Source organism: Typopeltis vanoorti, chromosome 20 (genome assembly GCF_054136105.1).
Source record: "Typopeltis vanoorti isolate ZY-2024b chromosome 20, IOZ_Tvanoo_1.0, whole genome shotgun sequence".
NCBI classification, from domain to species: Eukaryota; Metazoa; Arthropoda; class Arachnida; order Uropygi; family Thelyphonidae; genus Typopeltis; species Typopeltis vanoorti.
The window spans coordinates 107,382,936-107,398,148 of NC_143568.1; the positions used below are offsets into that span (position 1 = coordinate 107,382,936).

The following is a 15,213-nucleotide window of genomic DNA, read 5'->3' on the forward strand; positions in this document are numbered from 1 at the left end:
AGTTAACTGATGGGTTAACTTTGTATCCAATATTTTTATGGGATAAGTTAACTTTGCATCCCATGGGTTATATATATGTTGCCCAGTCGTGAAGATTCTTCCTGTACAAAAGAGAGAGAGAGAGAGAGAGAATGCTCTCTCTCTCTCTCTCTCTATATATATAAGTATAGTGAAACTTAACAAAAAAAGAGGCAAAGTGCTGTACTTTCAATTCATTCAATTATTCTTTCTTTTGCTTGCAGCATAATGATGAACGTCTTTTGAGTTGCCTTTAGCCTGTAGTCAATTTCTTTTTGTACTCCAACTTAGCTTTTCATACAATACACGTTTCTAGCCAGAGTTTTATATATTTCATTTCATCACTCCTCTCACATTTATTCTCATGATATTTCTTCTGAATCTCTTGTTTAATGAGATTACACATCTATTTCTCCCTTGTTCTATTTGTTCTTTGAACTCTAGGGACACATTGAAATACTATATCAATTAAGCATCTTTCCAATACTTCCAATGCATTGATATCCTTTCCATTCAACAACTGATACCACAGAACCAAAGATAGTATTCTCCTGAGTATGCATTGATTTCCCTATTTGTAGTTCAGCATATAATCTGCATTGATTGGAACACCCATATAGTTGGCCACTTCCCAGGTCATTATACCATGATTGCTGTTGCCAATTGGTAGCAGATTAGTCACATCCTTTACTGAGACCCTTTTGGCACTATAATCAAATCTACCACTCTAATATCACTAATATGATATACAACCAACAGTTTTATTAAAAAGGGCAAAGCACATTTCCAAAACATGCAGCTAAACGTTCTTTTGTAATTTTATGCAGTAGTGCAGCTAGATTTTGGCAAATTCATAACTACATGCTGTTTTAGTGTGACAATTTTGATAACTGGTAAAATATCCTGTCACCTGCCCTTTGCACATGTCCCAATGTCATAGCATTCTAATGCTCCTGATTTTATGTGCTAAAAGCAGATATTTCTTGGTGGTGGTTTTTGTTTGATATACAGTATATCTAAACCAACAACACAGAAATTTACCTAGCTTATCAAAATATTAACTATTGACTGAAATGGACAAGGTTTTCTTCCCCCCCCCCTCTCTCTCTCTCTCTCTATATATATATATATATATATATATATAAGTATAGTGAAACAACAAAAAAAAAAAAAAAAGAGGCAAAGTGCTGTACTAGTTCTGTCTGAAAAAAACATGTGAAGATCCCACATATAATAGCACAACTAAGCAAATGAATTTTTTTATTTCTTTTCCTATATATATATATATATATATATATATTCAAGAATACATTCATTCCATGTGAATGACTTTTGCAAATAACCTAACCTTAACTATTCAGTCATGGGAATTAAACCTTGAGTAGATGCTTCTGGCTTCTTATTGCTATTTGTAATACACAATTTTGTACTGTTTTTTGCTTAATTTATCATTATCAATTACTAATATATAAGGGGGGAGGGGAATAAGGGATCATGATAAGATTATATAATTAAGTTTAGATTACTACTAGAAATTAACAATTTTCAATCAAATTAATGTTATTTGTCAGGTCTATAATACTTCAAATCTTATAGTTCAATCTTTCAAAGCACTACTAATCGCATAAATCCACCTGGCTCTTGGCTTCCTCTGAGCCATTTTCCTGATACACTGTCATCAAAAACCAGTTTTTGCTAACCTCTCCTGTCGCATTGCGTTAAAGTAACCATACCACCTTAGATGATCTCTTCACACATCCTTGAAAGTTAATGATGTCAAGTTCCATTGTAACATCTTCATTATTAACATGACTCTGTTATTTGTTCACTCTCCAAATTTTTCTCAAAATTATCATATTTGTACTTTCTAATCTTTCAATTTCTGTTTTACTTCTAGCTTCTAGCTCGACTCAAATCCATAGGCTAAAATTGGTTTGATTTTGAAATTGGTTAGTGTTTCAACTAATTGCTCAAATGCAGAGAATATGAATCTATTAAACTAGCTCCCCTTCACATCAGCTTTGATTATTCTGCTGTCTTCATATTTAATTTGCTATCTTCACAAAAAATTGTGATTAAATAGTTCTAACCTCTTATTTTGATGACAGGTTTTCCTAATGAGATTGCAGCTGATATTTTCCATGGGCCTGCCATTTTCAAAGTTTGTCTTTTTATTGCTTATTTTCATACCTATTTCATTATTTCATGACTAACTTGTGCAGTTAGTCATGGAGTTAATTACAAATATAACATCCTCTGCATAAAGTAAAGAGCTCTACTGAGCATCTTCTTTTGAAATTAGTTTTAATGCCACTTTTTATCATAATTATGCTCCACAAAGACAATGAAGAACAGTGGAGATAGGGAACACCAAATGAACAAATCTACTGCTTTCCTGAGTGTCATGTGTTCATTAATAAACAACTTCCCTTCAGGTATCCTGGGATCTAAACTTCTGATTAAATCTTGTGAATTATAAAGAGTATATATATATATCACAAATTAGTGATGATAATAGGGTAAAATGATTTCAAAAGTAAAAAAGAATGTTAAAAAAGCCTCTATGGTAGAAGTGGTGGAAAAGGATAACAGTAATAGAAATATGTCAATAACCAAAGGTAAGTATATCTACTCTATACTATAAAATGATAAGCTGAAATTGGAAAGGATGTGATGTCAGCTTGAAATGGATGTAGGCTGTAACGTTTTTGTCAAGTTATTTGAAACGTTCTGAAACTCAGGGGCTACCCTGAGTTTTGAGTGTTCAAAATTCGAGTCATCGGAATTCAAGGAGAACCAGCCTACGAGTTCGGAACACGGGGAGTTGGGCACCGTAGGCACCAGTGCCCCCCCCATTTGAAGACTCGACACTCAGGATAACCCCTGAGTGTTGAGTCTTCAAAATTCGAGTCATCAGAATTCAAGAAGAACCGGCCTACCAGTCCGGAACACGGCTGGTTGGGCACTGTAGGCATCACAGCCCCGTAGTAACATATCATATAGTTACCTATACCTGATTACAAATTAAGAAATAATATTTCTCATCGTCATCAAATTCCTGACATGTACCCTCAAAGGGTGTACAGGATATGATAGTATTTACATCATTAATTACATTTACATAATTTACATCATTAAATTAATTTACATAATTTACATGAAAAATTTACATCATTACTAACTTCCTACCTACAATTTTCCTCCAAATCAGTCTGTTACTTGTCAAGACTGCAACATTATCAGATCTTACATTTCTATCGTCTAAGGCACTTCGTACCATATCAATCCACCTACATCTTGGTCTTCCTCTGGGTGGTTTTCCTGCCAACCGGACAGAGAATACCTGTTTTGCTAATCTTTCCTCGCCCATTCTGTTTAAGTGACCATACCACCTAAGATTAGTTCTGCTAATGCATTCCTGGATGCTAACAATGCAATGTCAAGTTCTTTCCTAATATGATATTCTCGTTTTTAATATGATATTGTCATTGATGACATCTGTTCACGCCCCTAATCTTTCTCAGGACTCTCATATCTGCGGTCTCTAGTCTTTGGTCAAGTGTTTTACTTCTGACCCAGCTCTCAGATCCATAAGTTAAAACTGGTTTGAACACTGTCTTCTATATAGCAAATTTAGTGTTACGACTAATTTCTCTCTTATTCCATATGAATTTATTCAATTGACATCCTACCATACCAGCTTTGTTGATTCTGTTGTCTATTTCCATATTTAATTTACCATCTTCACAAAAAATTGTGCCTAAGTAGCTGAAATGTTGTACTTGTCCCACAGGTTCCCTATTCAAAACACAGTTGACATTTTCAACGATTCTATTTTTATTGTCTTTGTGTTTTTATTGCTGACCTTCATGCCATATCTATTACAACAGTTATTCAATTTAGTCAGGGAATCTTGCAAACTTGTAGCAGATTTATTTAGAAGTATAACATCGTCTACATAAAGCAAAGAACTGACATTAACATCTCCAATTCTGATATCATGTTTAATACCACATTCCTTCATAATGTGATCCATATAGATAATGAATAACAGAGGAGATAATGTACATCCTTGTCTCACACCAGATTTAACATTAAACCAACTTCCTATACTTCCTTCAATTCTAACTACTGACTTGCAACTCAAATAAAGACTAAGTATTGCTTGATATAATGCCCCATTGACACCATATGACCATAGTGTATTGAATAGCTTCTCTCTTGGCACCTTGTCGTATGCCTTTTCTAGATCGACAAAACTTAAATAAAGATCTTCATTATATTCCCATGCTTTCTTCACTAATTGTCGTCAAGTGAAGATCTAATCCTGACAGCCTCTATTTGGCCTGAATCTAACTTATTCTTCACCAAGCTTTTCTTCCACAATTCTTCTGCACCATTTTTCAAGTATATCAGCATAAATCTTGCCTGGAACACACAGTAGGGAAATACCTCTGTAATTCTCACATTCAGTTTTATTTCCCTTTTTATATATGGGTACTATGAGAGCTCTACTCCGATCATCGGGAATTCGTCCCTCTGTCCAGGCTTTCACTATGCAGTGCAGCCACTGTAAGACTTTTATACCACCATACTTCAGCATTTCTGGTCAAATATCAACTACTCCTGCTGCCTTTCCACATTTCAAGCCTTTGATGGCTTTTTTCTACTTCAAGTATGGATATGTATTCCTGACTGTATGCCTGTTGACTACTTTTTACCACTATGCTGTCATCACTGCTTGTTTCATTTAGCAATTTTTCGAAGTAATTACTCCATACTAAGGATATCTTTTCTCCCGTTTTCTTGTCACCTTTATCATATGTTGATATGTCGGGTGTCGAGGCTAGCTGGTGAACGGACGTGCTATCGGAGAGCTCCTGAGAGATTTGTGATTTTTGTTGATTTATTGGTGTTTTGGATTCAATTTAATGGACTTAAGTGTGTAATTTTGGTATATTATTGGAGCTTTATTAGCGTGGTTAGTGTACTAAAGTGTTTTATAACATAATCTATGTCGGGAAGTCGCCGCTAGATGAATTCGTAATGTCTAGTGTTCGTGCAAGCTCCAGATAAGATAAGTATCATTTTCAGTTATCGATACAAATTACTTAATATTGTGTAGTTTTGTTTTGTTTGCCTTGCGTATTTTAGTGCATCTATTTTTGGTGTGTTATAACGTATAATTTGACAAAACATGTTGCAAATAAGGATGGCACCTGTGCGAAGGAAAATGACAGCCAGTAATGAAGGTTCGCCATCGTTATCAAAGAACAGTAGCATAAAAGAAATGAGTCAGTGTACTAGCTGTGAAATGTATGCTTTGCGGAGTGCGGTCGGAGTGTGGTTAGATGATAATAAAGGATTGAATGTGTGTAGAAAATGTAGGGAGAATGAGGAATTGAAGTGTATTTCGGATCGTGAGTGTGATATTTCTGTCAACCTTCAGAATGAAGGAAATAGGGATATGACAAGAAACGGCAAGGTTGTACATGAAAATTGTGAGAGTGTGAATGTAGAAAGTGTGAATGATAGTATAAATGGTTTCTCAGAGAACAAAAAAGATGAGATAGATGCATTGAGTGAGATCGCGTTGTTGAATAGTGCGATAGAAAGAGCAAAACAGCAGCTAGAGTGCATGAACAAAAGTAGACTGAATGAACCAACCAATAATAAAAGGTATGACAGGAAAAATAGACGTATGAATGTGAACATGAACAAAATGAAGGATAGAGTGCTGTATGGAGACTCGTTAGTACGAGGTGTGTTAGTAGAGGATTTGACAAAATCGTACCAACCTGGTGCGACCATAAAGGACGTAACTGCGTCTATTAGAGAGCAAAAGGAAAGGGTGAAAGAAATGATTGTTGTGGCAGGTACGAATGATTTGAAAGGAGATAAAATGGAAATGATAGAAGACTTGAATGAATTGTTTGAGGTAGCAAAAGAAAAGAGTGAGAGAGTTAGAATGATTAGTCTTTTGCCACGGTATGACAGTGAAATGTTTAAAAGGAGGGCTATAATTGCGAATGACTTTATGCGTGGGTTATGTATGACGAGTGGTGTGGAATTTATGGATGAGTGGAGTGAGTTTGATGGGCGAAAGGATCTATATAAGATGGATGGCTTGCATTTGAATGGTTACGGTGTAAGAAGACTTGAGAAAGTGTTGCTGAATGTAGTGGATGTGCAAATTCAGGGAAACTAGATTTGTTAGGGGGGAGGGAGTAGAGATACAGTCCTTATGGAGGCAGTTGAATGTAAGAATGAATATAATATGCCAGAGCAAATAAGGACAACAAATCTGAGTGGGATAGTTAATATAAGGCATCAAGGTAGGGTTGGGGCTAATGGGGGGGGTCTTAAATTCATATACACTAATACTAGGAGTATTAGGAACAAGAAGGAAGAGTTTTTGGCCATGGTTGGCACTTCCAGACCACAGGTTATAGGTATTAGTGAAACATGGCTGACTGTAGATGATATAACTAGTGGGATTGAATGTGATGGGTATAGTGTGTTCAGGAATGACAGAGAGAATAAAATGGGGGGGAGGAGTATTGTTGATGATAGCTGATGAGCTCCAGCCAAGGAGAATAGAAGTTGAATTGCAGGATAGAGAAAAGAGCACATTTGAGGCCATTTGGTGTGAGATTGTGGCTAGCAGAACTAAATATACAATTGGGTGCTGCTATAGACCAGGTGATGGAAAAGATGGTGGTGACAGTATGCACAAGCAAATAGAAGAAATGGGTGGAAGGAGGGTGATTATTATGGGAGATTTCAACTATGGTCGCATTGATTGGAGTGAGGAGAGGACACACGGGAGGAAGGAACTGGATTTTCTGCGGTTATTAAGGGATAACTATCTGCGACAGCATGTAATGGAAAATACTAGGGGTCAGAGAGTGCTTGACCTAGTAATTACATCTGAGGATTTGGCTGTAACAAATATGACCACATTGCCACCAATCGGTGAGAGTGATCATAGGGTCTTAACTTGGGAGGTGGCTAAAGGTGTAGAATTTTCAATTAAGACAGGGTACATGTGGAATTATCGGGCTGGAAAGTATGACATGCTTAGGAGTTTGATTGGTTCAGTGCCATGGCATGTACAACTGCAAGGACTAGAAGTTGATAGTGCATGGGAGGTAGTTAAGAAGTGCTTGCATGAAGCAATGGCTGACTGTATACCTAGAGTCCGAATAATAAATCAAGTAGGGGTTAAATGGATGAATAACACCATTAAGCTTGAGTTGCAAAAAAAGAAACAACTATGGAGGGAATTTAAGGAGAAGGGTAACCGGCAGGCACATGAACGGTATAAAGCGCAGGCCAGAAGGGTGACGAGTGTGGTAAGAAAAGCTAAAAAGGATTACGAAAGAACATTGGCCATGCAGGCTAAAGAGAATCCTAAACAGTTTTTTAGATATGTAGCAAGTAAAAGGAAAAATGTACATGGCAGATTGATTTTAAAGAATGCTGATGGTAGGGAGGTAACTGAATCAGTTGAGATAGTTGAGTTACTGAGTGAGCACTTTGCAAAAGTATATCATCCAGGTGGTGACATTGCAGAAACGAATAAACCAGTAGATTATACGGGAATTGTGGTTAATGAAGTGGAGGTGAGTAGTCTATTGCATAACCTCAATGTCAATACATCTGTGGGATTGGATGGTATACCAGCTCGTGTTGTATGAGAAGCAGCTAAAGAATTGTCAGTACCCTTGACCATTTTGTTTAATTTGAGTCTCGGGTCTGGGTTAGTCCCGAGCGGGTGGAAAGAGGGGAAAATAGTTCCACTGCATAAAGGTGGTTCCAAGACTGCTGTTGTAAATTACCGACCGATTAGCATATCAGGAATCATTGTCAAGGTCTTAGAGAAATTAGTCAAGAAAAGAATACAGGATTGGATAGATGAAAATGGGATATTGTATGGGGGACAACATGGTTTTGTGAAGGGTAGATCATGCCTCAGTAACTTGCTCACGTTTCATAACACAGTGACGGCTGAACTGGACAGGGGTAATGGGTTTACAGTGATACTACTGGACCTTGCCAAGGCCTTTGATAGGATACCACATGGAACCCTAATCAGTAAACTGGAGCAGATGGGTATAGATATAGGGTTGGTGAGATGGATAAGAGGGTGGTTGAAGGAGAGATATCAAAGAGTGGCTTATTGAGGAGTGGAGTCTAAAAGACGTCTTGTGACTAGTGGAGTGCCAGAGGGCTCTGTTCTTGGACCATTGCTTTTCAATTTGTTCATCAATGATATTGGAAAGAATCTGAGAGGAAGTGTTTTTTCCAATAATCTTTGTGAATTTTAGTCTGCAGTTCACATCTGCTCAACTTTTATTTGCTTTAAAACTTTCTTATATGTTATTCTTTCCAATAGGAAATTCAATTTTATCCTGCTCAAGACTAAATAGTGATCGCTTCTAATTTCAAATCCTCTGTATACTCTGGTGTCTTGCACCAGGAAGAAAACATCACTATCAACAATAACATAGTCAATGAGACATTTCTTATTCCTAGCCTCTTCTCTCCATGTGAATTTGTGCACATTTTTATGTTGGAAAATGGTGTTAGTAATAACCAGCCCATGTCCTGAGCAGAAATCCAACAGATATTTGCCATTATTATTAGCTTTGCTCTTTTCTCCAAATTTTCCCAAAACACTTTTGTATGTCTGACAATCACTTCCTACTCTGCTATTTAGATCCCCAACAAGGACCAACCTTTCCTTTTTCATTGTGTCAGTAGCTTCCTCTAGAGCATAGGTCCCCAAAGTGGGCAGTTCCGCTCCCCAGTGGGCGTTGAAGCCTTCTAGTGGGGCTATAGTGGGATCAGAAGCATTTGGGGGTGCTCAGGCAGTCTAAGGGTCGGTGGCTCTTTATAGAAGAAATTAATAATATATATTTAAAAATTAATTATTTTCATAATTTTGTGATTAGATAATCATTTAAAATTGAAATATTGCATTTTAATTCATCTTATGAATGTCTCACATGATCAATTTTTTTTTTTTATCAATTTTCTAATTCAATTATTTAATCATTTAAAAATTTACCATGTGAGATAGAAATAAATGTCAATTTTCTATGTCAATGAGAAAATAGAGCATGTATATATGTGTATATAATGGGGGGGGGGGGCATTACAAAATTTATGTCTTGCAAAGTAGGCGGTGGCCCGAAAAAGTTTGAGAACCTATGTTCTAGAGCCTCAAAAATTCCTCCACTTCTACTTTAGTAGAGCCTTCTTTGGAACCATAAGCACAAATAAGTCTCACTGTCCAGTTCTCCATTCTGATATTTGCCCACATCACTCTACTTGAGACCGCCTGCCATTCAAGATTAGCCTCATATTGAGTGTTGAATACTATGACTACCCCTTCTTTTCCTTGATTGTCATTGCCTGAATATAACATTTTGTATTTATTGCTCAGAAAGATCTCACCAGTTTTTGTCTTTTTTTTTTTGTTTGTCACCCCTATTATGTCGATCTGGTACTTATCTAATTCCTCAGCTAGCTCCATTTCTTTGCCATTCAGGCTTCTTATGTTGATAGTACCGATCTTTAACTCTGGTGATGTTGAATTGGGGGTGTGCTTTCAGATTTGTTACAGTAGCTGACTTTTCGCTGTTCGTCCTGGTTCCCTGGCGAAAACAACGGGGGCCTTGTTTAACCGGGCAACGCCCCAGCCGGCATGAAATTTTGTCATGTTGTACCATCATTTTGTATATATTGGTTTAACCAATAAGAATACAATTTGGTCGGCTAAATCCCAAATTGCCAGCCCTTCCTCGTTCGTTCAGTATCTAGGTAGATATCCAACATGGTGCACCACAAGAAGATGAGGATTGGACATTAGGGCAGAAGCCCTGGTCGGTTCTCCGTTTGCAGCAGCTCAACATGCTGCTGCAAAGGAGTATGGTTGCCCACCCGGATAGATTCCACCACGAGGAAGACCAGCTCCAGTTATGTCCTTATGAATAACAGTGAAATGCCAATTGAATCAGGCAATGAATTCCACTCATTTACCACCCTCCAGGCAAAAAACCTTGTTCTCACACCCTTGTTAACCACACTTTTCTTTAATTTCCTGGAATGACCTCTTGTTCTTCTATCACTATCACACAGCTGAAACATTTCCCCTGCATCAATCTTATAAAAACCTTTTAGTGATTTAAATGTTTCTATCATATCCCCTGTTCTCTGCCTATCAACCAACCTCTGCAATCCATAAGCTCTCAATCTATCAATGTAGGGAGCAATTTTTACATCACATATTATATTAATATGTCATAATGAAGAAGGAAGAAGTTAAATCAATATCCATTTATTCTATAGTAAGTGTATTTTAAATTCAAGGAACAAACAACTCCATCATAATAATAAGAATACAAACATGATGAATACATACCATACATTCTAAACAGTTGCAAAGCCTTTTCCTCCAACCTTCTTGAAAAAATACTGGTCCAGTTTTCGCAGGCACCTTAAGTGTCTTTAACATTTTTAAAAGGCAACCTTTGTCTGTAGGTTCTTCAGACTTCTAAGAAAGGAAATTGTTAAAAAATTTGCTGAACTCCAAGACAATACTACTATCAAACTATGTTAAAACAAATGCCCATAATCACAAATGAAATCCCAACTTACATCACAAACTAAATCAAAGTATCTATGTTAGAATTAAATTTTATTGTTACTTGTTGGATAAGTAACAATCCAGATCCATAAGTTAAAATTGGTTTGAAGACTGTCTTGTATACAGCTAGTTTAATGTTTTAACTAATTTCTCTCTTATTCCACATAAATTGATTCAGTTGACTTCCTATCATACCAGCTTTGCTAATTCTGTTTGCCTATTTCTATATTTAATTTACCATCTTCACTAAAAATTTTGCTAAATAGCTCAAATATTTTACTTGTTTTAGAGGTTCTCCATTCAGAATGCAGGTTGATGTTTTCAATGTTTCTACTTATTTTCATTGTCTCTGTCGATATATAGATAATATATCGATATGGGATGAAAAAAGAAATCAATAAAAACCTCCTACGGGTGCCCAACTAGATTATACGGTCTTTCAAAAGTACATAAGCCAGGAATTCCATTAAGACCTGTTGTAGACTGTATAGGTTGTCCCACTTACAAAATTTCTGTCAAATTTACTCACTTCTTCAACTAGAAGAACTGCTACATATATAAAAAAATTCTTTGGATTTCAGAAATAAAATTTCTGATCTTCATCTAGATGATTCGGAGATTATGATTAGGAAGAGCAATTGCCAACTACTTCATGGACCACTTTGAACAACGTATTTTTGACAACATTTCACCCAGACCTAACCTTTGGTTCAGATATGTGATTGACATTTTTGCCAGGTGGAAGGGCACTTCGGAAGAATTACAACAGTTTCTCTCAAAAATAAATGTAATTCATCCAAGCATCCAGGTCACCCTAGAAGTAAATAAGCAGTTAGCCTTTCTAGACCTGTTAATTCTTTGCCAACCAGATGATAACCTACAATTCACAGTCTGTAGGAAGGAGACTCACAGAGGTCAGTACATCCTTGCTGAATCACATCACCATCCCATTCAAAAGGCAGGTACTATAAAACACTGGTTCATAGAGCCCACTCCTTTTGTTCTTCAGAAGAACTATTATAAAAAAGAATTACAATATATTAATTCCTCCTTCTTATCCAATGGTTATAAAAATTCCTTCATAAAAAGAGCTTTAAATAGTGTGCTTCAGCATCCTCTTCGAATACAGAAGAAACGAACGCATAGCTAAAGTGTTAAAACCACTAAATATATGTGTTGCCTTTCAACACATCAGAAAAATCTCTACATTCCTAACATCTCCAAAGGACAGGCTCCCACATCTCAGCTATCTAGGTGTCTATCAGATTCCCTGCTCTTGTGGGTTATCATATTTCGGACAAAGAGGAAGATCTGCTCTGATCCGGTTAGAAGAACACAAGTCGTATATTCAGTACCTTGAACCCGAACAGTCTGGACTTGCAGAGCACACCATCAACACTAGACATAGAGTTCGTTGGAAAAAGACAAAAGTCAGTTCTTCATGGAACGGTGTTACAAAGAAACATGTGAAACGTTACTTCACTCACCTAACCTAAACAGATCCGATGGGCTACGTCTTTTCCCCTTGTGGGAGATAGTACTCTATTATAAATCAGCAAATCTTTCCTAACTTTTGTAATTGTACACACACACACACACACACACACACACACACACACACACACACACACACACACACACACACACACACACACACATATAAATTTTTATTTATTTATTTAATTTTATTTTTTTGGTTAAATAAAATAATTAAATTTCCTAAATTTAACTAAGGTTAAATTTAACCTTAGCTACTTAGGTGGTGCTTTGTGAATATATCAGTTATTGTTTAATTAGCCTTTGTACTTGTACTGATGATGCCTGTGATACTCAGGTGAAAAATTCTACTAATAAAGAATATTTTATGTGAGTTAATTCCATTATTATAAGTAAGTAACACCTGTAGTGCTTTGAAAAACATTCCTCTTGGCACCTTGTCATATGCCTTTTCCAGAGTTACAAAACTTAAATACAGATCCTTGTTATATACCCAAGATTTCTCAACTATTTGTCATGAATGGAAAATCGGATCCTGACAACCTCTATTCGAATCCACCTTGTTCTTCACTAGGCTTGTTTTCCACAATTTTTCTTAGCCCTTTCTCAAATGTGCTTGTGTAAATCTTACAAGGAACACTCAGTAGGGAAATACAAATACCTCAGTAATTCTCGCATTCAGTTTTATCTACCATTTTATAAATTGATCTCTACTCCAGTCATTCAGAATTTGATGATCTGACTAAGCCTTCTGAATCATGCAGTGCAACCAGGAATACATATCCATACTTGAAGTAGAAAAAAACCATCAAAAAGCTGAACTGTGGAAAGGCAGATGGTAGATGATATTTAACCATATTCGAGCATTTCTGGTTAAATATCATCTATCATCTGTCTTTCCACAATTCAGCTTTTTGATGGCTTTTTTCTACTTCAACTATGGATATGTATTCCTGATTGCATTCCTGTGACTATTTTCTACAACTGTGCTGAGAGTGCTTCTTTTATTTAGCAATCATTCAAAATAATTACTTGAGACATCTAGAATATCTTTATCTTCAGTTTTTGTGTCACCTTTATCATCTCTGATTCCTCCATTTCTAAGTTTTTTGAATAGCCTCCAGAATATTTTGCCACTTCCTGATAATTATTTTCTATGTTATTATCTAAGTCTTTCCATGAAGTTTGTTTAGCTAGTTTTACACAGTGCTTCACTGTCTTACATTTTTCTCTGTATTCTCCAAGAGCACAAGCTGACTTATTTGCCAGGAACTTTCGATATACTTTCTTTTTTTCCCTGATTGCTTCTTTAACTTCTGGACTTTTAACTTCAGAAGTTAAAGTTATGCTTCTGTGGTTGAATCAGTCCATGTTACCTTAATGGTTTTCTACTGAATCTCCAAAGTTTGATCTTTCAAACTAGTCCATTTACAGCAATAACCCCCCCCCCAACACTATAATCAGTTATAATACCTTTTGACCTTAAGTTCCTTCTGTCACATGCTGGCTGAGGAAGTTGTATCTGAAAAGTTCAATAAATTTGGCTTCATTCTTTTGATGAGATTTTACTGCTGCCCAATTACTATTTGGACAGTTAAAATTATCCATGATGGCTAGTGAAATACAATTCACAAATCTCATTAAAGAAAACTAAAATTATGGCATTCTGAGGTAAATATCCCATACGAACTAAAATAGTAATTGAAAACCAAACTCTAGAAAAAGTTAGGATGCGACATAACATTTGATACAGATACAGATAAGTTACACAGTTTTCAAGCAATCTGTGGTACCATAAGATGAACAACAAAAGGCAAAAAAAGGAAGGAAACACAAAGTTTTATAAAGCCACAGCAGCAACAACAATAATATATGGGTCAGAAAGACAGATACAGATAATAAGTTAGCTTTCAAGCAATCTATGGTACCATAAGATGAACAACAAAAGGCAAAAAAAGGAAGGAAACACAAAGTTTTATAAAGCCACAGCAGTACCAACAATAATATATGGGTCAGAAAGTTGGACAGAGAGAAAAAAAGATGAACGTAGAAGAATACAAGTAGCCGAAATGAAATTTCTTAGAGCAGTTAAAGGATGTACAAGAATGGATAGTTTACAAAATGATGAAATCAGGAAGGAATTACAACTACAAGTAATAAATGATAAAAGAACACCAAATGAATTGGAGAAAACTTATACAAAGAATGGCAGAGGGAAGGCTACCAAAAGAAGTAACAAAGTAACTGAAGGTAAAAAGACATAGTAGGAAGACATAGAAAGAGATAGATTTGAGCAGATCACATAAGCATTGGGCATTTCAATGATACAATTTTGAAATTAAATACTTCTAATAAATTAAATCAAAATTAAATGTTTTTTTAAATTAACTTGTAATTTCAAAATAAACAGCATGTGGCACACACATACAAAATCATTTAGCAATCAATAGTTTGGTATGACTTTTGCTTGCAAGCGACTTAACAGTTAATATGTTGCTGTCTCTTAGATATTTTAAGATGGTATCAAAAAGTCTAAGTTTGATTAAAAAAAATTGAAAATTAAAAAGCCTGAATTCAAGTAAAGAAATTAAAAAAAATTTACTTGAAAATATAAAATGTACATTTTTTTTAATTTGTCAGAGGAATCTTTCATTGTCTACAGGGTGTAGATGGATGTAAAGAGTGTAACTTTTTTTAGTCTAACTTTGGGAGATATGTAGATGGTCTACACCCTTTGTTATCATCAGAAGTTAAATTCACTTCTACTGATGAGATGCAGAATTATGGATGATAGAATTTGCTACAATCAAATGGCACCATCGTGTGTTCCTAATTCTAATTAGTACTGCTGTGTGAAAGAGTACAAATTCTAAGGATAATTTTTTTCCAGGGTGTAGGGTTTAAAACTTGAGTTTTTGGAGAAAAAACCTGCTTGTCAATGCCAAAGACTGACTAACTCAGATCTTGCTGATATAGGACTAGAAAAAGTTGCTATAGTTAGTTAACTGGAATTAAACCTATAAGTCTTTGTCTGCTAATCTAGT

General features: G+C 35.8%; 1 protein-coding gene across 1 annotated transcript in view; it reads right to left on the bottom strand.

Annotated features, from left to right (window-relative positions):
* LOC150095766 (putative E3 ubiquitin-protein ligase UBR7) overlaps positions 1-15,213 on the bottom strand; it is a 105,865-nt gene that overhangs the window by 21,086 nt on the left and 69,566 nt on the right. The window contains exon 8 of the mRNA XM_090410237.1: positions 10,448-10,579. Coding sequence (XP_090266363.1) covers positions 10,448-10,579 — 132 coding nt within the window. The remainder of the gene's footprint in view (positions 1-10,447; positions 10,580-15,213) is intronic.